Genomic DNA, 25,005 nt, shown 5'->3' with positions numbered 1-25,005 from the left:
TAGATCCACACAGTGGACACTTATGTTTTATCTTATCCACATTTTCTAGTAATGGCAAATTTTAAAAATGAGACAACAACATAAATGTAAGGGACATCTCCCTCATAGCATTGATACTGGACTCTTCCAAATTCTTGCATATGCATTGAGGTTTGCAAATGTCAGCCATTTAGGGATGAATCTGTAGATCAAAAGATTTTAAAGATCACTCATTTAAATACACAGTAAGGTGATGGCCCGTGGCGATATGGGCCGTTCTTTCATTAACTGAAGATTTTTTTCTCTGTGATTTTAGTTTCACATGAAAGAGGACGTGTCCTGCAGTCCCATTCATATCATCTCATGTCTGCTGTGATGATATGAATCATCACATTTTGTTGTGTACAATTGTGTACTTTTATAACTATCCGGATGTGATCATCTTTTATAAGTTGTCTTTTCTTATTGTGCTATTGTTTGTACAGCACTATGGTTTATTTATTAAGTGCTTTATAAAAAAATGGAATTTGAATTACAGTCGATGTATTGTAGCCCATGTTCCCATTACTCTCCTACTTGCTTAGTTGGGTAAGTTTTTCTTTTTTGTGTGTGTTCCTTCGAGATTTTCACTTTTTCTGTTTATCTTTTTGTTCATTTTTCAGCATTGTTATATTCTCAGCTTTCCGTCTTTTTACCACCAGTGTTGGGAAAGTTACTTTTAAAAGTAATGCATTACAATATTAAGTTACTCCCCAAAAAAGTTACTAATTGCGTTACTTAGTTACTTTTCATGGAAAGTAATGCTTATTTTACTTTTAAGTTACTTTTGCTTTACTTTTTCTTACTTGGCTGAGGCTTGATCTCTTTCAGGCCTTCTAGGTGTTTTTTATGATTGCAAAAATGTCAAGCCCTGGCCTGCCATCTCTGTTTCTGACTCAAACTGTTCCCGCTTGGGAAAACACTGTGTAATTCTACGTTAATATGTTCAGCTTAATTCAGTACATTATTTAAATTTTAATTTGAGTTAATTAAACTGAAAAGTAATTTACATTAAAAATACTCGAATATTACTCAAAAAAGTAATATTATTACGTAATGTGCGTTAGTTGTAATGCGTTACTCCAACACTGTTCACCACACCAGTCCTTGATATACCATTTTAAATATATGACTCGTGGTCTATAGTTACCGCATATGTTCTGACACATTAAGCTCATGTGGGCACTGTTTGCTCAAATCTTGCAACTTGTTTCTTTCCGTTTCCCCTTTCTCTATCAGTTTAAGTCATCTCTCTGCTCTAAATGAAAGTAACCAAAGGGGCAAAAGTATTGTGTATCAAAACATTGTCGTTCCTTCTCATTCGCAGTTTAACAGTGCAGCGCGACAGCTCATAGAACTGGACAAGGCAGAAAGTGGAGGAGACTCCAGCGAAGGTCCCTCTTCCTCGGGCCCCCAGGCCAATGGATCCCAGAAGGTCCCCGGAGAGAAGAAGAATAGTAAAAAGCGACACTCCTTCACCTCCTTGACGATGTCCCATAAGCCTTGCCTGGCACCTCCACCCCAGAGACACTCCATGGAGATCAGCGGGCCGGTTCTGATCAGCTCCTCTAACCCCACAGCGGCAGCCCGAATCGGAGAGCTCAGCGGAGGCTTGTCCTCTAGCGCACCTTCACAGGTGAGTGAATGATGGGTGCATGGGTGCATAAAACAACTGTGATGGGAAAATGGCATATAGGGGGGATGAAATGAAATAGGAGGCGGTTGGTCTCTCTGTCGCGCTCCCTCTGAATATTATTACAGCATTAAGGCTGACCTCTAAATGTCCTTACACGCAACCCTCCCTTCCTCTCTCTGGGTTATATTTAGATTAGTACTGATACTGGGTGCAGGTAAGGACATCATCACGTACTGAGGATGAGAGCCGTGGCCATGGTTACACAGGCTGATAAGTTTACTGCTCGTATTCAGTCATGTACATCAGAATCTCCACACAGCATTATATTTTAATTAATATAGCGTGACCATGGCAGCTGTTTGACCTTGGTGTTCATTCAGTTAAATTCCACGTCACTTAAACACAGAGAGACGGAGAGAGGAACATTATCTGTGTTAGGGATAGTTCAGTATATGTACTGTAAAACCTATAGCTGCTCATTAATTTGAAAAATGAAGAATATGTGAAACATCAGGTGTATTATGCAATAAATGTTTTAATCAGTATTGTCACATTATCTTATGTTACATGTGCTTGGTGTCCATTTACCATCTGGAAAACTAAACAATTACTTGCTTTAATAATGACTTGCTCTGCATTCGTCACACTAAAAATAAACGATCAAGTAATGCACATTGCATTCTGGGATAAGTTACAGTGCCAAAAATTGGATTAATGAGAATAATAAGAAATTAAGGATTAATGAGACTCCTATGGTGGTTTGCTTTTTGGATAGCCTTTATGCCTAATGATGAAATTGGATCAGATAGTGTAATTATGTAAAGCTTGGAGAGCAAACTGTTTTCTGAACTACAAACAGGGTAATGTGCACTACAGCATGACTGGCTTCAGTAAAAAAAGCTGCTGTCGAGAAGGATTGTTGTATGACAGAAATTGGGGGAATGCACAGCAGTATCATAAAAACCAAATGGTGAAATTTGTCAAACAGCTGCAAATGATAGTTAGAGAAGACAGGAAAAATCATTGTGTCAACATCCTACCCACACTCAAGAGGGATGCTTTTCCACACCAGCTTACTGTTCTCTCCTATTCTGTCAGCGGTTCTCCCTCTCGCTCGCTCCTCATTCCACACAGTCCAACATGCTGTCCGAGCGTTTGAAATCACTGATGCGTGACAGCGCTCCAGCACATCAAACAATCTCTCCACCAATCAGTGGCAGAGGTTATGCCAACAGCCCGGGAATGACAGTCACTCACAGCTGTTTCACTGGTTGCCGAGCAGTGTGGTCTCCAAGGAGATGGCAGACAGACATGTCACTGCATGCGATGTTCCTGGGTGGTGGAGCTCTAGGAAAGTTTGGAATAAATTTGGCTTTTCTTTTTTTACACTTGCTTCATTTAGTTAGTTTCATTATCAATAGCACATTAGGCTACTTTTAGTTAAGAGTAAATTTACACAACAATAATGTACTTAAACGGAAACAGTTTTTGAAGTTTCATGTACAGAGGACAATGCAATCCCTGTTTATGTGTCTTCCCCCTACTTTACACTTGAATTACCGTTAGTTTCATTTTTAATAGCATATGACATCATTTGTTAGGACTTAGTGCTGTAACAATGCATCACGTTTCCCATGAAAAATAACTGTCTGAAATCGATTCTGAATCGCAAGACTCCGATTCTGTATTTCTTGCGCAGCTTTTGCGTGTACTACGGGTCTTTGATCAGTAGGAAGTCCTTATCAATCTAAAATCATTACGAGTCTGAGTCGTTTACAATGAGCATTTAAAAAAGCAACACTCGTCAAACATAATCATTAAAAATATTCTTTATTATCATGAAAATACCTAAAACCATTTGAAGAATAGCGATGTAAATATGATGATAGACATTTCCTAGAATAGCGTTTGTAATGGGTCTTCTTCTGTGGCACAAAAGGAGTTTCTGCACGAGAACGCTCTCTGGCTTTTGGATGTGGCGGCATTTTATCATAATTCATTCAAATTTATTCATTCGAAAAATGTGCATTTGCACTATTCATCGTCCCAGCCTTGGTAGGACTACATAACATCCGTGTACTAAAAAGTGAGAAGTTTTTTCTTTACATTTTTTTAATTTTTCAAAAAACCTTGTCAAGACGATCACTTTACATGGATCTGCAAAAACAACTAGTAGCGCTGTAATATGCATGTCAAGCCATTAGTTGTGGGTGTCGCTTTGTAAAGTAATGAAAGTATGTCCATGACATCACTAGCTGCATTTCCATTAACCTTCAAATTGCGCAAATTGACATTGCGAATTGAGAATACAGTGAATGGAAACACATAAATTTCTAACGAACTCCCATAATTCTCCAAAAAGTTTTACGCTTGGATGAGGTGGTTTTTCAGGCAATTCGAGAAAGGAGTATTATTGCAAAACTGCAATGGAAACCTGAAGTGCGTAAAAGTCACATGATTATTCTTTTAAAATGGCGCGTTATGTTTGATTGAAGACAAAAGGGGTGTTCGACTTTACGAGGCGTCACAGGAACAGACAAGCGAGTGACATCAAAGTACAGCAAGAGTAGCAAAAAGTATTTTGATGTCATCTGCATGTCGGTGTGCGTGGCGGCAAAGGAAGTCGAACACACTCGTCGTTGTAGATTTTGAAATGATTTATCGTGAGACAACAAAATTGTTTAAGTCGAATAACATTGATTAATGGAACTCCATCATTTTGCAATAATTTTTTCTGACATTTAGAAAATAACACTAAAGTTTTGTGAAAATCTTGAATGGAAACGCAGCTGCAGTTTTCACAAATATCTCACAAAATATTTTAACAATGTGCGATAACGGTATAATTTTCAGAAAAAGTTTGGGATTCCATGGTGTGTAAATAAACGGCAATAAATATAAACATTTTTGTTTAGTTTAGTTTTTAGTTGAAAATGTTGTATAAATGGACCTAAAATAAGGCTTTTCTATTTTTACTCTATTTCTTTTGATTTTGGCATGTAAAAGGAAAAAGTTGGAGACAATACAGGGAATATATTGGGGAAAAGTAATGCAAACAGGCCTGTCATCCCTAGCTGAACCTTTCGGACAAGCCAACTGGAATGACCTATATAAAGAATAAAATTATCTTGTTAAAAACTGGTCTATCCACACTAAAAGGGATAGTTTACCCAAAAATGTAGTTACAAACCTGTATAAATGTCATTGTTTTAATGAACCCAAAGGAAGATATTTTGAGAAATGTTTGTAACCAAAACGTTTGTGGACCCCATTTACTTCCATAGTATTCTTTTTTCCTACTATGGAAATTAATGGGGTCCACGAATGGTTTGGTGGAAAACATTTCTTAAAATATCTTTCTTTGTGTTCATCAGAACAAAGAAATTTATACAGGTTTGTAACAACATTGGTGTGAGTGAATGATGACAGAATTTTCATTTTAGGCTGTTGAACCAAAAATCGGCATCGTAGTAACAGGACAGAAATGGAAGGTAGTATTTTTGCTTTCAGATTAATGACTATGTTCCTTCATAATGGCCCCTAACGAATGGCGTCACCTGTCTGAGAACCTTCTGGAGCCCTCATTCCACAAAACATTGGAAATAACAGAAGACACATGATACTTGTGTCCTCTCAGTTTCGGTCCTATCTATGCTCTTAGATCTGTTTTGGTGTTTATAGGCGGGGTCTTCTGAAAGCTGACCCTCATCTGTGTTTTATGAGAGCAAATACTTAACACCAATGGAATGAGGAAGCATGTGTTAATGTTTATTAACTGAGACAGTTTCTCAAACAAAATCAGTTGTCATGTGTTAATGTGAAACCCACATCTCTGTTCTGAAGCACATTCCAGTGGATTTACACAAGACCACGTTTCCTACAAGCAAAACTGTTTATTTATTTCCTGCAGTGTACTTGAGTCTATAATTAGACTTTTCTTATTGTCACAGTTTTTCTTTTACGCTTCAGGTTTTCATCCATTACACAATGTTATCTTTTCCATGCTCGCTTTACAATCCTGCTGGTAGCATTTGTTCTGCATTTGACTTCAATTTTGTTTGATAAGATAGTTTTTTTATTTCATGTGACTGACACCTAAAATGTTTGTTACCAGGCAACAACGCTATGGCAATACACAATGATTGCTGATCCGTTGTTTGTATGTCATCTAGTAATATGAATATAGACGCACTGCCTCTTTTACACCCCACTGCACATACCCATAATTCCTCTCCCTTTCTTTCCTCTTGTTGCATTTTGTCTCACGGTCTCTTACACATTCCTGTCTGGGAGTTTTAGCACTAATAATTAACCAGACACTTTCGATCTCATAAAAGCCTGTTCATGCCCATAAAGTCATTCCCCTCCTGCATGGCAGCAGTTATGAGAGTGATGTATCCATTTACATGACTTTTCTGACACATTTGGAATATTTAAACCACAAACTTATTGCTCTCATATTCTTCTGCTTTAAAAGGAAGAAAGAGGAAAACTAAGAAAGGAAAGAAGCCGGTGGGAATAAAGTTTAAAGTGAGAAATTGGGTGACAAACTGTGTTAAGTTTGCATGTTCTTTCTTTGTCAGCGTGGGTTTACTCCAGGTACTTCGGTTTCCACCCACAGGCCAAAAACATGCAAGTAAGGTAATTTTGGAGAAACCAAATTGTCTCTCCACAACTTGTGTATGGATTAACCAGTTATTGCCATTAAATATAGCCATGGATGCTGGAATTGGCGTGCAGAATAAAGAAGAAAATTAGAGATTGAATTAAGATTCCAAGGTACCAGACAAATAATATGAATTAAATAGGACTTGAAATTTCTTGATACCCTATAGGTCTTGTATGAAAAACAAACAAATATTTGGCAAAGGACATTTTGGTACCTGTGTCTTTGATGCTCGGCCCTTTGTTGTGCAAATGTATCCCTACAAACAGCTGTGACATTATTTAGCTGTTGGCTTATTTTATCCAATCAACTGATGTTGTTTTCACCTGTGGACGTGGGGTGTCAGCGAGAGCGACATTAGATGTTTGTGCCATTATGTATTTATATTTACATATCTGAACCTTATATTATTAAAGCCATAGCGTGCGACTGATAAACACTGGAGGTAGGCAAGCCTGTGGAGAAGATAAAGGGTGTTTGCAGAGATACACAATGTTTTATTCTTACAAATGAGTTCACTTCTGAAGAGGAGAAACAATTTTAGTTCTTTGTTGGGTGGAAATTTGTGCTGCATTCCAGATAACTCAGATCACGGAAACAGAAATAACGTCTGAATTTAGAAACATTAGAAACATTTAACAACATTAAAAGAATAATGTTACAAATGATTTGGTAACATTAAAATAGGCAGTTTCCTGGACAGGGTTTAGGTTAATACAGGACTAGGTCTTCGACATTTCAAGTAGTTTTTACAAACATACCGTACACAAAAAAATACTGGTGGGCATCTTGAGACAAAACAATAACACTGATGTATGTTAAGATATGTCAATGCAAGGTGTTTTTAAATGAAGGCAGCTAAAACATTAGTTTTAATCTGGGACTAGGATAAACCCTGTCTGGGAAACCGCCCCTTAAAGTGTTTTGCAGCATTAAAAGAGTGCCGTTCCAAACATAATTTCCTAATCAAATCTTGATTAAGAAACAGTGATGTAATGTAATAATATACTTTATTAAAGGTGTCATTATTAAATTTGTATTTGGGGCTTTTGTACGCGCACAAAAGCACACACAACCATCTCTTTCTTTATTGTAGAAAGCAGTCTCATGTCTTACAGATTTGATATGGTTTGGCCTTTTCTCATGCCCATTTCATTAACTGTAATGAACTGATGCTAAGTTTGAGAAACCTGCTGTTTGGTTTCATTGGCTTAAGAACAATCTGGTCATAAAGTGAGAACTACAGAGCTAATTTTGGACCTGAAAGTGGAAAAAATAAAGTCATTAATGACAAATGTCACCCTAGGACATTCATACAATATTCAGAAATGTTCAAGGGTTGCGTTTGCCTCCGGGGAAAGAACGGGAAATTGAATCAAACTTGAAAGTGATTTGTGGATGTCATCATTTTATATAATTATCTCTGTCTCCTCTGTGATAAGGACTATTTCTGGTCTCTGTGACTGCTGTCTAGATATACTCACAACTTTTTTAAATAAGCAGATGGCTTCTTATTTAGTATTATTATTTTAATTTCTATATGAATACTCTTTTCTGTGTCTGATTTGCTGAAGCACAGATGAAGTGTCGTCTCTTTAAAGATGAGACCTTGTCATTTGCAGAGGTTCACAGCTTGAAGTTATTTATTGCTTCACATCATAAAATTTATTTTTTGCTGAAGTCCCTTGAACCTACAAATCCGTTTGATTCTAGCTTGTTTGTAGTGTTTCTCAGAGTTTTTTTTTAACCTGTATGTTTATTTTTGTAGATTATGTATGAAGCCTTGTGAAGCTAACATGCATCTTAATATAACATACAGCAGATGTATCACCCACGCTGGTAGCATCAGTACTACTGATGTTTTCTGAAAACATGGGCATCAAGCTTCAGATTTTATTTTTGATTTGTTGAACCTAATTTTTTGTACAAGCATAGGGCCTCAGTTGGTCTCTGACAGCGAATCATTAATCAGTTTATTCAAGCATGCAACCCCAGCTGACCAGTTAGAATAAATGTTATTTGCCATATGACTCAGATCACCAAGTACATGTTTTGATTGGTTATGAAATTTTTAGGCCACCAAGGTTGGTCATTTTAGGCACGAAGAACAAATGTGAATAAGTCCAATGTGTGTACAGCCTAACCATTAACATGCCATTACAAAAGTTCTCCTTGCATTAAAGTTAGTTTTTCTAAATAACAGTTATCATGTGTTATATACGTATGTAGTTGTATGCCTTTTTGTGTCCTTCCTTGAGTAAAACAAAATCTTAGTATATGCAATTACAGTATTGTAAATCTCTCGGGAATGTTTCATTAATGTATAATTTCTTCTTATTTGTCTCCTTAGGTTCACATTTGCACAGCAGGACTCATTGTAACACCTCCACCAAGCAGTCCTGTCACCACAGCAACAGTTTTCACATTTCCTCCTGAGACCAGCTATGCCTCTCTACCTGTGGTGAGTCTTTTAGGACTTTTTATAGTAATATTTATGACTTAAATAGCATGTCCGATAACTTATTTATCTTTATTGTCCACAATTCATATTTTAAGACCTGAATATTAATACTCCAAGACTATACTCCAATATTACCTCAACACTAGTATGCCACCTTTGTATGCTCATCATTGATGTAGTTTGAGTAAGTTTACTATCATATTTTAACAAAATTCAAACAGATTTTTTGTGTGGAAAGGGTTTTGTTCAGATTGCGTTTTACGGAGTCTATTTGCACAGACTGTATTGGTCGACATGTACTCTCCACACATTGCATCTGTCTTTATGCCTTTGTCAGTGCAAACACAAAGATTTGGCTTGAGAGTGTTTCAAAACTGATCCCCAAGCAGGTGCAAACACACCAACACATTAAGGTAAATTCAGAATCCAGTGTAGTAAATGTAACATTTTGAGTTTGGTGTTGATGCCGGTGTCATGAGCAATTTTGTCCTCCCCTGGCAATTCTGTCCCCCTAGGACCCTGACTGGTACCTAGCAATAATGCCTGGTCAAAATTTGTCATTGTGATATCTTGTCTGTGTTAGCGGTCTAGCAAGCGAAATATTTTGTATGCATCTATTTTGTACAAAGTAATCTTTTAAATAAAAGCTTACAAAAAATAATATAATAAACATTTGTAAGAATTGTAATAAGGCGCTAAAAAAAACTAACCATGAGGATTTTTTTAGCCAATAGGATCATGTGGGGTCCTAAGAGGGCAGAATTGCTCATGACACTGGGATACTTCAGCCTTAAGTATAGTCAGTTTTTTACACATACAAACGCACAGCTTTGCAAAGCAGTTTATTGACTCGTATGTTTACATTGATGCTCAACGCATACGCATTGACAAAATTCAATGCATCTCCTGGGCTACATACTACTTACTCTTGTATTTGCATGTGCAAGATTCGTGTACAAAGTACACATGGTTTTAAAAATCTGGTGGTGCGAAATTTGCGTCACGCACGCGGACTCTCACGTACATGTAAAAAATGGACTATACTTTATTGATGGGGCTGTGAGGCTACACAAGACATCACTCCTACACAACCAGCTTCCCCTTGGGCATCAACAGTGTATCAAAATGCACTCGTATACTGATGGTAGCTACATAAAAGTTTCAGATGTACACACACGCACACACACTTTGGAGCTAAGATGCTGACATTTGATGAGGACAGTCAGCATGCCATCTGATAGCCCTTCATCTCCCTCAACACAAACAAACCAACCATTTTCTGGGAGTCGTGTGGGCCTTAGGGTGGACACTAATGGCTCTGTGAGATAGATGTGTGTGCAGTGGTGTGTGGGAATTGTTTTCTTTTGTTTTGAATGTATTGTTTTTGTAACAGTGACCTTAGTGTGCATCGGCTCCCTCTGTTATCTTGTGTGTGTGTGTGTGTGTGGGGATGTTATAAGAGCAGGATAAAAACAGTTTTGGTAATTGCAGTAAATTTACATTAAGCAATTAACACAATTTTTTGTACAATTAATTAAACCTATTAGCATGTGCGTAATGTTTATGTATGTGTTTATGTGTCTCATAAGCGTTATTAGCATCAGTGTATCATTAATAAACATGAATTAACAATAAACAAGTTCAGTGTATTTATAAATGACTTTAGTTTTAATTAACTGAGAGTAATGAATGCTGTAAAACAGTTGTTGGTTTATGATACCCAATACATTAACTCATTTTAATGAATTAAACTATTAGGATTAGTGTTATTTTGTTGTTCCAGTTCAGTTTCTTGGGCGTCTGCATTTGTATACATGCATGCCTAGTTCCCTAAAGCAACAAAAGTGAGCATTACAGAGTGAGAGTTGTTTTCATAGTGGTGCCACTGGGCTCATAAAGTCTGTCTGCAGATGTGTGTGTTAGTCCATATGGAACCAATTTATCCTTTCTCAGCCAGACATATAGCCCAGGCTGGATATCCACCAATCACAACACCTGGCCCGGCCAAAGTACCCACTTTTTAACAGCCAAGACACAAGCTGGAAAGTCACAGTTAGGGGCATTATGGCTTTATATGGATCTCTGTGTCCTCCTTAATTCTTGCTACAAATTTATATGGGGGGCAGATATGTGAAACGATATTAAAATAGCATGCAGGCAACTTGTTAAAGGAACACACATGCAGTTTTTTCGAACAGAATGTCCAAGCAGCCATTTTCTATATACTTATATATAAAAGTGTTTTTAAATAATGCTGCCTTTACGTGCTATCAAAAATTTGATAATTTCCACTTCTGAAGTTGTGATTATTGTGTTCAGGTGCTTTGAAATCGGAAAGATGCCAGGTTCACTTGCATGTCTTGGGAAAATGTTATGGAAACACTTAAACATGAAATATGCTTAAAATGATTAATTGGATATGTAAATATCTTTTAAGTTCTAACGACAAGAGAAGGCAATAAAGCTGTTGTGTATAAAAACTAATAAAGAATACCTGCCACAGCAGGAATTATTTTCTCATTCGCCATTTTTAAAGCTTGGGGAAAAAGGCATTTTAAAGCATTTTTAAAGGAACTGACTTCAATTGTAGTTTGTTGCTTGTGTGTAATTTGCTTTATTTTGCTATATTATGTGACAGTGTGTTTAAATATTTCAGGATGCTCTTCCTCCTCCACCTCCCCCTCCTCCTCAGTCACAGTCCATAGCTGTGGGTGCAGCCGCATTGAATGCTGGACAGAGACCGTTGCCCGCTTTAGGTGACCAGAGTGGACGTCAAAGACCCACAGTGTGAGTACAACCATAGCATAAGACACACACACACTTCAACTTCCTTTGTCCACATACGTGTAGATCACATTTTTTGTTGTTTACACCATAATTCTTAATTCTGTGTAACTGGAACCTGTTGTAAACAAACATGAAAAAATACACTGCTTCATGTTCAAAGACAAATATTTAGTAATTATATTTATTGGTTCTTTCTAACCCAAAATAGCTGGAAGAAATCTGAAAAAAGACAAACCAAAGCTCAGATCTTATGAGATTAAACGTGTATCTTTAACCCAATTTGCTGTTTGAAAACATGGAGGCATTACATTATTTTCGTTATTTACACTTTTAGTTCCTGTTTGCATCATCTTACAATATGAATAACACACAAACACATATGAGAGAGCTCTTTAAACTCTAACTCACCTCTGTGCTGTTAGAACATTCCAGCTGCGCATGACGGGACACACAGGTGAGGGATCACAGGTCATTTCTAAGGGGAATAGGGTTGTGTCCGGAGCACTAAAATGAGTTGTGACCCTCACCTTTAACCCTTTTCTCCATCAACTTATGCACTAAACACACCTGATTTCTGTTAGGATCACCCATTGTGCCCAGAGTGAAGTGTTTTAATGCCAATCATTTGCGCTTGGTTGCAATGATTGTTTTATTGACCAATGCAAAGGAAAGATTTTGTTGGGTTTATGGTGGAGAAATAGCTCCCACCCCTGTTTGATTAGCAGTATTGCATCTAATGCTGTTTCACATGAATATATTTAATACTTTATTTAGGATGAGTTGTGCATTTATGTGTTTTTAGTAAATTTGTTTGTTTGTTAATTAAGTTTTGGTAAATGTGATTCTCTCTCAGTTATATGGCCATGTTTCCATATACGCCCCGTAAGGAAGACGAGTTAGAATTGAGAAAGGGTGAGATGTTTCTGGTGCTGGAGCGCTGTCAGGACGGCTGGTTTAAAGGAACATCCATGCACACCGGCAAGATTGGAGTGTTTCCTGGAAACTACATGAGTCCTGTCAGCAGGTATGATATGCACACGCATGATCACTTACTTGAACATGTTATCACTCATACATATACACCCAGTAAGCTAAGCTAAGGAAAGATTAGATTGTGTTCTGGCTTTTCATTGGACTATATGCTTCAGACAAACACACAAGTCCCCACTTTTAGATAAATCTGTGCTGGACGCTTGCACACATAATGTTCTAGACTGTTGCTGTGGTTGATTTATTACCACAGAAAATAATTTCTTCTACTTCCTTTATAAACCTGTGGTTAGGGTAATACACTTACAATGGAATTGGTGCTGGCGATACACAAGAGTTAACAATGAGAAATGCACTTTTTTGTAACTTACGTTTTATCTGGTAAAATAAAAAAACACATTATTTTTATAGAGTCAAACATCCTTTTCCGTTTATCTTGAATAGATATTGTGAAAGACCCTACTCAGAATGACTTTCCGGCCAGTTCTTTGTAAATCTATCACATTATTATCTTTTATCTATTAACATTTAAAATGTTTAATTCTTGTGGCTGTAGTTTCAAAACCGAGTGCCAAACGCAGAAATATAATCTATCGTAACATGGCTTGTGTACTTCGTGTAAATGCAAAGAAAAAGGGAAGTGTCAAAATTGTTCATGAATGCTGTACATAGAGTTGTACTTGTACTGGACCTGAAGCATTCCTTTAAACATGACACTCCCTTGTGGAAGATATAAGAATTACAAAAAGTTAAGCAACCCTTTTCCATATCAGCCTGACGCAACGTTTTACTTGTGTAGACAATTATTTTAAGAGTTTTTTCCAGCAACAAAGGAATATAAGTGGGTAAAGCAATAAGATAAACAGGGATGCGTAATAAGACATGTTTGCAGATTTACTATAATCTGTTCCAAGCTGCAGGGTGAGATTTTAAAATGAGAAATGTCAGTCTTGAGTTAACCTCACATTACTGTATCTCTCCTCTGCTACAGGACCGGTAACAGTCAGCCAAAAGTTCCTCTGACCCTGTGCTCTCAGACTGGGCGTGGTGTCACAATTGTTAGCCCCTCACCTGCTCCCATTGGGGCTGGCCTAGGGAATGGGGATTCCAGCAAACCGCTCCCCATTTGCCAAAATCCAGCTCCATCGTGCTCGCTGCCTGCTGCTATAGTAACAGCAGCACATATACCCACTGGACAGACCCCTAAAGTGCTTATGCATGTGACATCACAGATGACCGTCAATCAAGCACGCAGTGTCGTCCGAACAGGTATACAAAAAGAGACTCCCTTTAAAAATTACATATATCACTTTGTGCTTTGGCACCAACGTTATCTTAAAAACCTGAAATAATTTATTAGTCCTGTTTCCAGAATCTTTTTACATAAGTTTGCTTAAAGTACACTGTTGAATTAAAGATAATACATTTACTTGTAATATATGTTAATTTAAGTTTATGGGTCAGTGACAAAAACGGTTTGGCAAGATGAGAAATTCAATAATCTTAAAAAAAAACTTGCTTTAAAAGCATGCATCTGGTTTATTTCAATGCACATAGTGTATTTGTTAATTTTATGCAATAAAAAAATTACATTTGCACTATTTTTCTGAAAGTTAAAGGGATAGTTCACCCAAAAATGAAAATTCTGTCATCATTTATTCACCCTCATGTTGTATATATTTTGTTGTTCTAATAAACACAATGAAGATATTTTAAGAAATGTGTTATAGCATACCGTTCGTGTACCCCATTCACTTCCATAGAATTCTTTTTTCCTACTATTAAAGTGAATGGGGTCCACGAATGGTTTGGTTACAAACATTCCCAAAAATATCTTCCTTTGTGTTCATCAGAACAAAGAAATTTATACAGGTTTGTAACATCATGAGAGTGAGTAAATGATGACAGAATTTTCATTTTTGGGTGAACTATCCCTTTAAGACTGAATGGACCTGAAAATATCAAATGGTGTAATCACCAATTGCGTCAAAGAAGGAGAAATATTAAATATTTTATCCACCTTAATTCCATGTAAACATAATAATAAAAAAAATAATTGTATTATTTATTTCCAAATGTAATTTTTAATGCTTTTTTGTAATATTTGTCCTAACATATGCTGAAAACACCTCTGTTTTCTAAACAATCTTTGACAAATGATGTAAAAATGTATGTAAAAAAAATCATATAACACTAAACTAGATTATTATATTTTATTCCACATTTTTTATGAATATATTTATATTTTTAGTTAAAAAAATACAGACCAGTTACACCACATTGACATTTTTGCAATTATCCCCCAAATATTCTTTCAAAATGAAATAAAACTAGAAACTGGAATGTATGCAAATAATCAGCAAATTTATTTTGAAATTTTTACCCTTTTACATTTAATTTAAACCATACTGACATAACATAATTAACGTCATGTCATTGACACCTATGCCAGAAAAATGTGCCAAATAATCCTAAAATGATCCTAACTTTGTTTATCTATCCCTCTTTTTCCATCAGCTGTGTGTCATAATCAGGATCGCCCTACTGCAGCAGTAACGCCCATCCAATCCCATAACTCTGTGGGCTACCATCCTAACTCAGCTGTGTGTCTCCAGCCATCACCTGTCCTCGGCTCCAGCCCCGGATCTTCATCTAGCAGAATGGGCGTGGCTATGGGCTGCGCGGCCTCTTCCCTGACCCCACCCAATGTTAGTGCTGCTTCTCTAGACAGTGATGTCATGAGACCCGTCACTGTGGTGGCACTTTCTGCGACCCCTGGCAGCACTAAGTCTCTTGGTGCAGGATCGAATCATAGTGTTGCTTGTAGACTGGATAAAGACTGCAAGGTGAGGCTGAAATTGTTGAGCTAAAGTCTCACTTCTGCAAGAGTTTTATACAATATGTGTGTTAGTAGTCTTTTTATGTTTGATTGGCCTGTTCCTATTGTGTAATTGTGTGTTTGCTGATACAGAACTTAAATCATACATTTTCTATGATTTAAATCATTCTGCAAACCCAGAGGACACAATCCTGAATGTTGTTTACTGTGGTTTTGTGTACTGGGATAGCTCTTACACACAGTATATAGTTTACTTTCAGCTCTTTAAATGGGTCGTTTCCATAAATCATTCTCTTTCCAAAACTTCACGGGTGTATTTTTGGATACATTTTTGTTTTTTAAAGTCTCTTGGAATTGGGATGTAATAGGCACAACTGTTAAAGTAAGTTTGATGTGTTCGTGTTATGAAATGTCATTTACTGTAATTCCTATTGATGATGCTCTCGTTGACAACTGATAATCTTCAGAGTCTGTGATGTTTTAGTTATAATTACATGGTTGAATAAAAATAGACTTTTTGCCCTCACATGCCATTTCTAAAGAATCAAATGTCTTTTCAGCGGGAGAAAAAAGGCTTGCTGAAACTGTTGTCTAATAAAAAGAAAGTCCGCCCATCTCCCCCATCTTCTCCTACACTGGAGGCGGAGCAGACTGTTGCCATGGAGATGCCTCAGGGTGCTACTGGACCGGAAATGGCTCAGCCTAGTTCAGCAGTCAATGCAGTGGTTAACAATAGTCGTGTTGGAGTTGAATCTGAACTTTCTGCATCTTCATCATCCAGCACAGACGCAGCATCACATAGAAGCAACTCACAGGACAACACTGCCCCAATTGCCCCACCACCACGACAACCCTGCTCTTCACTCCTTTCAGTGCATCATGACGGGCGACCAATCGTGTGTGAAAGGTAACATTTGCCAAAATTGATTGACTTGTAGGGAATTAAATGAATCTGATAATCTATCAACGGTTTCTATACATTTGACAATACATCTTAATTTCTTTTCTGTCTTAAAAGGTACCGTGTGGTGGTGTCCTACCCTCCTCAAAGTGAAGCAGAGCTGGAACTGAAAGAGGGAGATATTGTATTTGTGCACAGAAAGCGAGAGGACGGCTGGTTTAAAGGAACACTACAGAGGAACGGGAGAACCGGTCTGTTTCCCGGCAGCTTTGTTGATAGCATCTAACGCACATTGACTCTAAAAACTGAACATTTAGACAAATAAACTATGGTAGAAAATAGCAACACTGAATTTCAGCCTTACCAACAGCTCTACAAGAGAGACAACAGGACTGTATGAGTGGTCACACGACTACACACGATGACTGTGATGGAGTTCACAAATGATGAGGGTCATCAGATGCATGGATTTTGCTACAGTTTAATGAATTTATATCCACCTCAGCAGATCCTGTTGTTTCAGTCCTTAAACATTTGGTGAAACGGATGGAAGCAGTGGAGGTTACGGTTAGCACTAGGCACCCTATTTCTAGCACAGTAGAGTATGTTGTGATAGGATTTGTTAATTTATGCATCTGTAACATTTCAAAGAGGTTTAATGTGTGCCTTGTACTGTTTCACTTTACTGTAAATATACGCAAACAAACCTGATCTGAGTCATGAGAACAATATGAATTTTCTTCATTAGAAATACATGAATTTAACTTATTTTAAGTACAAACAGCTTTTTGGGGAGGTTTAGGTCAACTGATAGGTCAAATCCCTTTAGAGACTAATATCACGATACACTTCATGATCATGTGATTTTTTTTTTAAGAAAACTGTAATCATTAATAAGAGGATGAACCAAATGAACTTGAGGTTTTCCACAGTAGTGTTTGTCTAATAAAGTATAATTGGCTTGTAGTCTCAAATTCTGATTGGTTGTCATCATCAGAAATGAAAATAAAGGGTGATTATGGCAATTAAAAGAAAATTAGTGTGGCTGTATGTGCTTCTAAAATAAGGGAATGATAGATGATGTATAACTAATTGGGCATTTTAAGGAACTATTACTAATAGTCCTTAATTTCACTAAGATATTGGGTCAGCTGGATGTTTTTGGGTAGTGTGAAAAAGCCCTCAGTTGAGTAACAGATACAAGCGTCCATAATAAAAGCACAGAGACAGACATTTTCTTAAAGTGATAATACTATTATGCTTGTCTGCATGTGTTAATTTCCTCTCTGGTTTTAACAGCTGCTTCAGTTTTTTACTATCTCACACATGCAGACACATCTGACCTGTAGGCCCCTGCATCATATTCACAGGTTATTACTATAATGCACACATTATGTATGGTAGCCTTTACCATTGCAGTTTACTGATTTTACAAAAGTGATTTTAAGATTTAATCCATCTTACACATGGTTTCTGACTGTGATAGCTTCATAAACATTGATTTCTCTTTAAGTCGAGTCTGTTCTGGTATTGTCTGCTGTACTTTAGTTTTGGATGTTATATTTTGTTTTGTAAGCTTGAAAATGATGATGTTTGTGTATTTCGATTCTTTATACAGTAGATAACATGTTTTATTTTATTTTGAAAGCACAATTTGTTTGATTTTTTAAAGATCTCATTTATGCCCCATCTCAAATTTCTTTTTCCTATTTCACAATTTTATTTTTTCCATTGAGTTATTTTGATGCCTATAAAACTAACAAGATGGCCTTCATTGGATGATTTACTTACATTTAACAAACCACTTGTCAAACCACCCAGGTTTCAGTGAAACAGGTTATGATTATAAGGTTATAACACTGAAATCTGATTGGAAAAGCAACTTAAAATCAGATTTAACATTTTAACTGATTTCACTGGATGATTTCAGACAAAGCTCTTGCTCATGTAAGATTGGATATTAGTCACACAGCAGAACAAAATCTGATCACTGTTAATTCATTAAAACACTTGTTAGTTATGAGGGGTATAAAATAAAGTAATAACTTTTATAAAACATGTTTTGGAAACCTTTCATTTATTGAATTATTGTTGTTCTAAATTCCCTATGAGTAGGTTATGAAACTTTAATTTGAGACTTTTATTATATGGCGCTAGATGGCATAGTTCCGCTTTGCGGTTCATTTTAGTTTCACTTTCACAGACGCTCGCTCCACCATTTTCTTTGGGTGCTAATGTGCGTGGATGCATGTAAGTTCTCCTTAAACAATAACAGTTAACATTAATACTTCATCGCAATGCTGTACTTTGAGTAATCCGTTTCTATTACTAATATAAATGTTAATTATGATGTAAAAGGCCAGTTATATATATTGTGGTTAAAACTTTTATGTTATATTACCAATTTTACTCCACACGATGTATATATCATGTTTATTTGTATTATTTGACAACAATGTTATGTTAGCTGACTTAAATTGATATATAATTCCTCTGTGTATTTCAGGAAAACCACATTAATACCTTGTGGCCATGATTGTATGCTGCTATGAATATTAATACTCAAAGTGCTACATAAAGAGTTAACTGTTGCCTGTCTCCTGTCACACTTCTTACCGGAGCCCTGTAATGGATGGGCATTAACCTACCTAAACACCACAAAAGTCAATTACATTTGGTTCTTCGAGCCGGATGCTGCATTCATTACGGTGATCAATGGAGCGACAGAGCCACAGTTATCCTCTTCATTCCACACACCCTGTCCGTAGACAGGACAGAGTACGTCAGCTGCCTGCTCATCTGCAAGACTATGATGTAGCATTACCCAAATCGCTGATGCCAGTCCCTGGACTTTATGATAGTCCATACGCACAATCAAGGATAGATCATACAGGAGCACAGCTGATTCTCAGTGGACAGGCCGAGCCAGTCTCGACTGTTGAACAGCCTTCTGGTTATGAGCAACACATGCAGTATGGACCAACACATGCAGTATGGACCAAGCCATATGAGCAGTATTAACGTTGAACTTAGTGACCTTGTGAGGCAGCTAGATGTTGGGAGCTCTATTAGTCAGCTTGCTACACCAGCAGCACGAAACATGACTCACAGTCATTCTGAACATAATTCTCATAGCAGCGGCACAGTATCGCCTGTATTGCCCAGTCTCGAACAGGCTGAGGTTACTTTGCTACCTCCGGTTAGACCAAAGGCTACCGCTGTCCCTTCGATCGCACCTTGGCGTTTGGGACATCCATTGCCTGTTTTCGCTGACACAGGAAATCTTCCCCAGCAGTCAACTCCATGGCATATGACACAGACCAGACCCAGTTTGGCACCTGATATGGCTATATCACATCCTGATATCACTGCTTTACATACAGCAGCATATCAGCAAACTTCATACAGTGCAGCAGACATTCACTCCTCATGTCAAATCATTTCATCACTACCACAGACAGTCACATCAGTGAAGCTGCCAATAGTTACTGCACACACAACCTTTGTGCCACCTGTCTATCAGCTACAGGCGAATCGACCAAGTCAATCGCAACAGCAGTCTTTCACAAGGTCAGATCCTTATCGGATAACGTCATCTGTGACAGGATATCATTCTACCTTACTATCTTCTCAGACTCCACTCCAGCCACATTACCCTACTCCGGTTTCGACTTACCAACCAATGCCTGCGTCCCCTCCTCTTCAGCCTTCATACCCTGCTTCATTTTACCAGCCAACGCCTGTGGGCCCTCCACTCCAGCCAGTTCCAATTCCAGCTTTGCCTAAGCTTGTGAATGACAGTGAGCGTGAGTTTACAGACCTAAAGATGGCTTTGGACAATCTCCTCAATCCCCGTACTGAGCTTACTGAACATTATAAATATAGGGTGTTAATGGAACAATTGGTTCTGGAGGAGGCAAAGCTAATTGCACAAGCATGCCGGCATCATTCAGCACCTTATACAGCAGCGATGACCAGTTTACAACGCCAATACGGCCAACCTCACCAATTGGCACAAAGTGAAATAGCGGCCCTCCTAAATTCACCTGACGTTAAAGTAGGAGATGCAAAGGCTTTCCAGAGTTTCGCTCTTAATGTTGACTTGTTGGAGGGCATGTTGATGTCCCTTGAAGGACCACAGGGGCGAGAGCTTACCTGTACAGGACACGTTGATAGGTTACTCAGTAAGTTACCGAAGTACTACAGAGATAGCTTTATTGAACACCTCCAGTTACGGGGCCGACTGAGTTCTGTTAGCCTAAACCCATATAATTTGCATGACCTTGCAGACTGGCTGAAAGTAAAGGCAGAGGCCCAGCGTTTATCCTCAAAAATGGTGCAGCGCTATCAAACTGAGAAGGTTCAAGTAAGTAGAGAACGTCAGCCTAAACTAAAGCCCCCAGCTCGGCCCATCGCTGTCTATCATGGAAGTAATCAGCCCAAAGAGGTAAGCACCGTACATTTGGTTGCTACGGAAACTGCAGGTGCTCAACAATCAGCTAATAGGTTCAAGCGCCTATGTCTGTATTGTAAAAGTCAGGAACACTACTTGTCACAGTGCAATGAAATCACTAAACACTCGCCTGCACAGATTCTGAAGTGGATTAAGGATGGCAAGAGATGCTGGAAATGTGGACGTACAAGTCATAAATGTGAAGAATGTACACTAAAGAAGCCTTGTTCAGAATGTGGCGAGGTTCATCTTGGGGTCCTACATCGTATCGCACTGGAAGTTTCCCGCACTGTGCTGCTTACGACATCTCAAGATCGTGCCTATCTGTCGACTCCAAGCTCTACAGGACGGGTTTACTTAAAGGTGGTTCCAGTGCTGCTGTGGAAAGGCAAGAGCTCCATACCGACATATGCCATTCTGGATGATGGCGCCCAGAGGAGCATTATCCTTTCAGAAGCAGTCCAGCGGCTAGGTCTTGAGGGTGAAAATGAAACTATGACCCTACGCACCATTCGGCATGATATCAGTGTGTTACAAGGGCGGTCCGTTGATTTACTGCTTTCCACCCAGTCAAACCCAAATGAAAAATATACCCTTATGGGTGTGTTTTCGGCTCCTCTCCTTACATTGTCTGAACAAACATACCCGACTAGGAGACTTCAGCAATGTTATTATCATCTCAGAGAGATCCCTCTTCCATCCTTCGATAAGGTCCAGCCTCTTCTGTTAATCGGGTCCGACTACCCAAACTTGATCACAGCCAAAGAGCCTATCAGAATAGGACCAGCTGGTGGCCCAGCAGCTGTAAATACGCAACTTGGTTGGGTTCTCCAGGGACCAGATGGACTCCTTTCACATCAGGTACCTACACAGCAATGTTTATTTACTTCCCTCTCACCAATACCAGATCCGGTTTACCAACATGTCGAACGACTGTGGCAGCTAGATGTACTGCCATATCGCAGTGAGAAGCTAGTAACACGGTCAAAGCAGGATCAAAGGGCTATAAACATGCTGGAGACAAAGACACAGCGAGTGGAAGTTAATGGCGTTGAGCGCTACGCTACCCCACTTCTTCGTGTCCAGGATGCTACCCCCTTGAGAGGAACCAAGGAATCAGTTCTTTCCAGCCTCAGGAACTCTGAAAGGCGCCTGAGTAAAGACCCAGAAAGAGCTAAAGTTTACGAAGCCGAAATACAGAAACTCCTAGATGCAGGCTATGTTGTCAAAATACCAACGGAGCATCTGTGGACAGATAAGGAGTCGTGGTTCATACCGCATCATCTTGTCCATCACAACGGCAAGGACCGGCTGGTTTTTAACTGCTCCTTCGTGCATCAAGGAATTTCACTTAATCAGCAACTACTTCCTGGGCCCAGCCTCGGTGCCTCTTTACTAGGAGTTCTCCTGCGGTTTCGGCAGTATCCTGTTGCCATTAGTGGTGATATCCGTGCGATGTTTCACCAAGTGAGACTTCTGCCGGAGGACAGATCCCTGCTGAGGTTCATTTGGAGGAACATGCGGAGGGAGGATCAGCCTAACATCTATGAATGGCAAGTCTTGCCTTTTGGAACGACCTGCAGTCCTTGCTGTGCCTCCTTTGCTTTGCGTAAACATGTTCAAGAACAACAGCCTGGCAATGAAGAGGTGTTACAGTCTATAGAGCAGAGTTTCTACGTAGACAACTGTCTACAGAGCTTTTCGACCCCTGAAGAGGCTAAGGAACTAATTGACAAGATGAGACCACTCTTAGCCTCTGGGGGTTTTGAGATAAGGCAATGGGCTTCTAATGTTCCATCAGTAGTCCAGCACTTACCAGCAGGAGCACGTTCTGAGAGCATTGAACTGTGGCTTCAGCAGTATACCCCGGATCCTCTAGAACATGCTCTCGGTTTAATGTGGCATTGTCTCAAAGATCATTTAGGGTATAAGCATCGGGCAATAGGAGAGCATCCCCCAACAATGAGACACCTTTACAAAGTTCTAGCATCGCAATATGACCCCGTAGGGTTTATTGTTCCCTTCACTACCAGGGCCAAGGTGCTTATCCAGAAATTCTGGACCAAACCACGGAATTGGGATGATCCGAACTTACCTGCAAATTTGCTGGAGCAGTGGAACCTCTGGGAAAGAGAATTACCCAACCTTAGCAAAATCAAGTTGCCTAGATGTTATCTTCCCCCCAACTTTGCAGTGGAAACATCAAGATTTAGCCTGCATGTTTTTCGGGGATGCATCAGAAGTGGCCTACGGATCCGTTGCGTATCTGCTTATTGAGCAGAATGGAGAAGTCCATACCTCCTTTGTCATGGCTCGCTCCAGGGTTGCCCCCAAACGACAGCTATCAATACCACGGCTTGAGTTGTGTGCAGCGCTGACCAGTGCTCAATTAGCCAGATTTCTCCAACAGGAACTGAGCATTGTTGTGGAAAATGTGACATTATGGACTGACTCCACCACCGTCCTTACCTGGATAAACTCTGAATCTTGCCGATATAAGGTATTTGTCGGAACAAGAATAGCCGAAATTCAAGAGCTCACTGGAGACCACACATGGAGGTATGTTGATTCCTCAAATAACCCGGCAGATGACATTACCAGGGGCCGGACACTTACTGAGATAGCAAGCCCAGGTAGGTGGAGTCAAGGTCCAGAATTTTTGAAGGAACCACCAGAGCAATGGCCAACTACACCCATGGCAGAAATCCATGATGATCCTGTGGAAGCAAAGAAAGGTATTTTCTGTGGCCTAGCAACAAATGACCAAAGCTCTGGAATGCCTGATGTATCAAAATATACCTCATGGAAAGCCTTGGTTGATGCCACTTACCAGTTCCTTCACGGGGCGGCTACTCAAGATACAAATGCACAAACTCCAGACTTCCGAAGTGCAGAAGCTTGCATACTGAGCCAGGCTCAAGAGGAATCTTTCTCAGAGGAGTTTAGAGCCTTAAAGACAGCAAAACCGGTGCCCGTATCCAGCCGTCTGCATACCCTTGCGCCAGAGTTTGATCACACGCTGGCACTAATCCGTGTGGGTGGTAGACTACGGAAACTGTCTGATTCCAGTGAGACTGAGATACACCCAGTGGTCTTAGACCCACACCATTCAGTGACTAAGCTCCTCATAAGGCACTTCGACGAGCGTTTACTTCATCCAGGTCCAGACAGGGTTTTCGCAGAACTACGTCGCTATTATTGGATTCTGAGAGGCAGGCAAGCAATTAAAAAACATCAAAGGGAATGTGTGGAGTGCCAGAAGTGGAGGGCTAAGCCGATAGTACCCATTATGGCTGACATACCCTCAGCTCGTCTGCGACTCAACCAACCGCCTTTTTTTTCGACTGGAGTTGATTGCTTCGGGCCCTTTATTGTTAAGATTGGCCGGCGCTCAGAGAAGCGATGGGGAATCATCTTCAAGTGCTTGACAACCCGATGTATTCACCTTGACCTTCTTAACAGTATTGATTCAGATGCATTCTTATTGGCACTTAGGCGTTTTATCGCTCGAAGGGGAACACCATCTGAAATTCTCTCAGATCAAGGGACTAATTTCAGAGGAGCAGAAACTGAATTAAGGCAAGCCTTCAAGGAAATGGAGCCCAGGCTGCAGGAGCTGCTAGCTGACTATCAGATCACCTTTAAGTTGAATCCTCCGGCTGCACCACATTTTGGAGGCATCTGGGAAAGGGAGATTAGATCGGTAAAGTCTGCCCTGCAAGTAGTTATAGGAAGTCAACCTGTTCCAGAGGAAGTGCTGAGTACTGTCTTAATCGAAGTAGAAGGTATTCTGAATAGCAAGCCATTAGGTTACGTTTCATCTGACGTAGCGGACTTAGACCCGGTCACTCCTAATATGCTGCTTATGGGCCGACGGGATGCCTCGCTTCCTCAAGTTATTTACACTCCAGAACCTGTAACCAAGCGCCGCTGGCGTCATACTCAAAGTATTGTTGATCACTTCTGGTTATACTACACCCGACATTACCTGCCTGACTTACAGACTCGACAGAAGTGGCAACGAGAAACACAGGATCTAACTGAGAACACAGTGGTGATGATTATGGATCCACAACTTCCTAGAGCCAGCTGGCCAGTTGGTCGGGTTGTTAAACTGATACCCAGTGCTGATGGACATATCAGGTCAGCTCAAATACAGGTCAAGGATCGTCTATACTTAAGGCCTGTCGCCAAACTTGTAAGACTTCCACCAATTCCTGATGGAGATGAAACTAATCCCGGAGACTAGGGAAT

The 25,005-nt window shown here is 39.4% G+C and overlaps 1 protein-coding gene across 1 annotated transcript in view; it reads left to right on the top strand.

Moving 5' to 3' along the window:
* The window catches only part of sh3rf1 (SH3 domain containing ring finger 1), a 51,436-nt gene extending 32,547 nt beyond the window's left edge, over positions 1-18,889 (top strand). Inside the window, exons 5-12 of the mRNA XM_065257093.1 lie at positions 1,346-1,654; positions 8,671-8,781; positions 11,438-11,568; positions 12,422-12,592; positions 13,550-13,827; positions 15,076-15,404; positions 15,958-16,304; positions 16,416-18,889. Of these exons, the coding sequence (XP_065113165.1) occupies positions 1,346-1,654; positions 8,671-8,781; positions 11,438-11,568; positions 12,422-12,592; positions 13,550-13,827; positions 15,076-15,404; positions 15,958-16,304; positions 16,416-16,584 (1,845 nt within the window). The 3' untranslated portion in view covers positions 16,585-18,889. The remainder of the gene's footprint in view (positions 1-1,345; positions 1,655-8,670; positions 8,782-11,437; positions 11,569-12,421; positions 12,593-13,549; positions 13,828-15,075; positions 15,405-15,957; positions 16,305-16,415) is intronic.
* Positions 18,890-25,005: the final 6,116 nt, after the last annotated feature.

The sequence above is a fragment of the Paramisgurnus dabryanus genome, chromosome 12 (genome assembly GCF_030506205.2).
Source record: "Paramisgurnus dabryanus chromosome 12, PD_genome_1.1, whole genome shotgun sequence".
Taxonomy (NCBI): Eukaryota; Metazoa; Chordata; class Actinopteri; order Cypriniformes; family Cobitidae; genus Paramisgurnus; species Paramisgurnus dabryanus.
The sequence above is the reverse complement of the archived record's forward strand: the minus strand, read 5'-3'. Positions and strand labels throughout refer to the sequence as shown.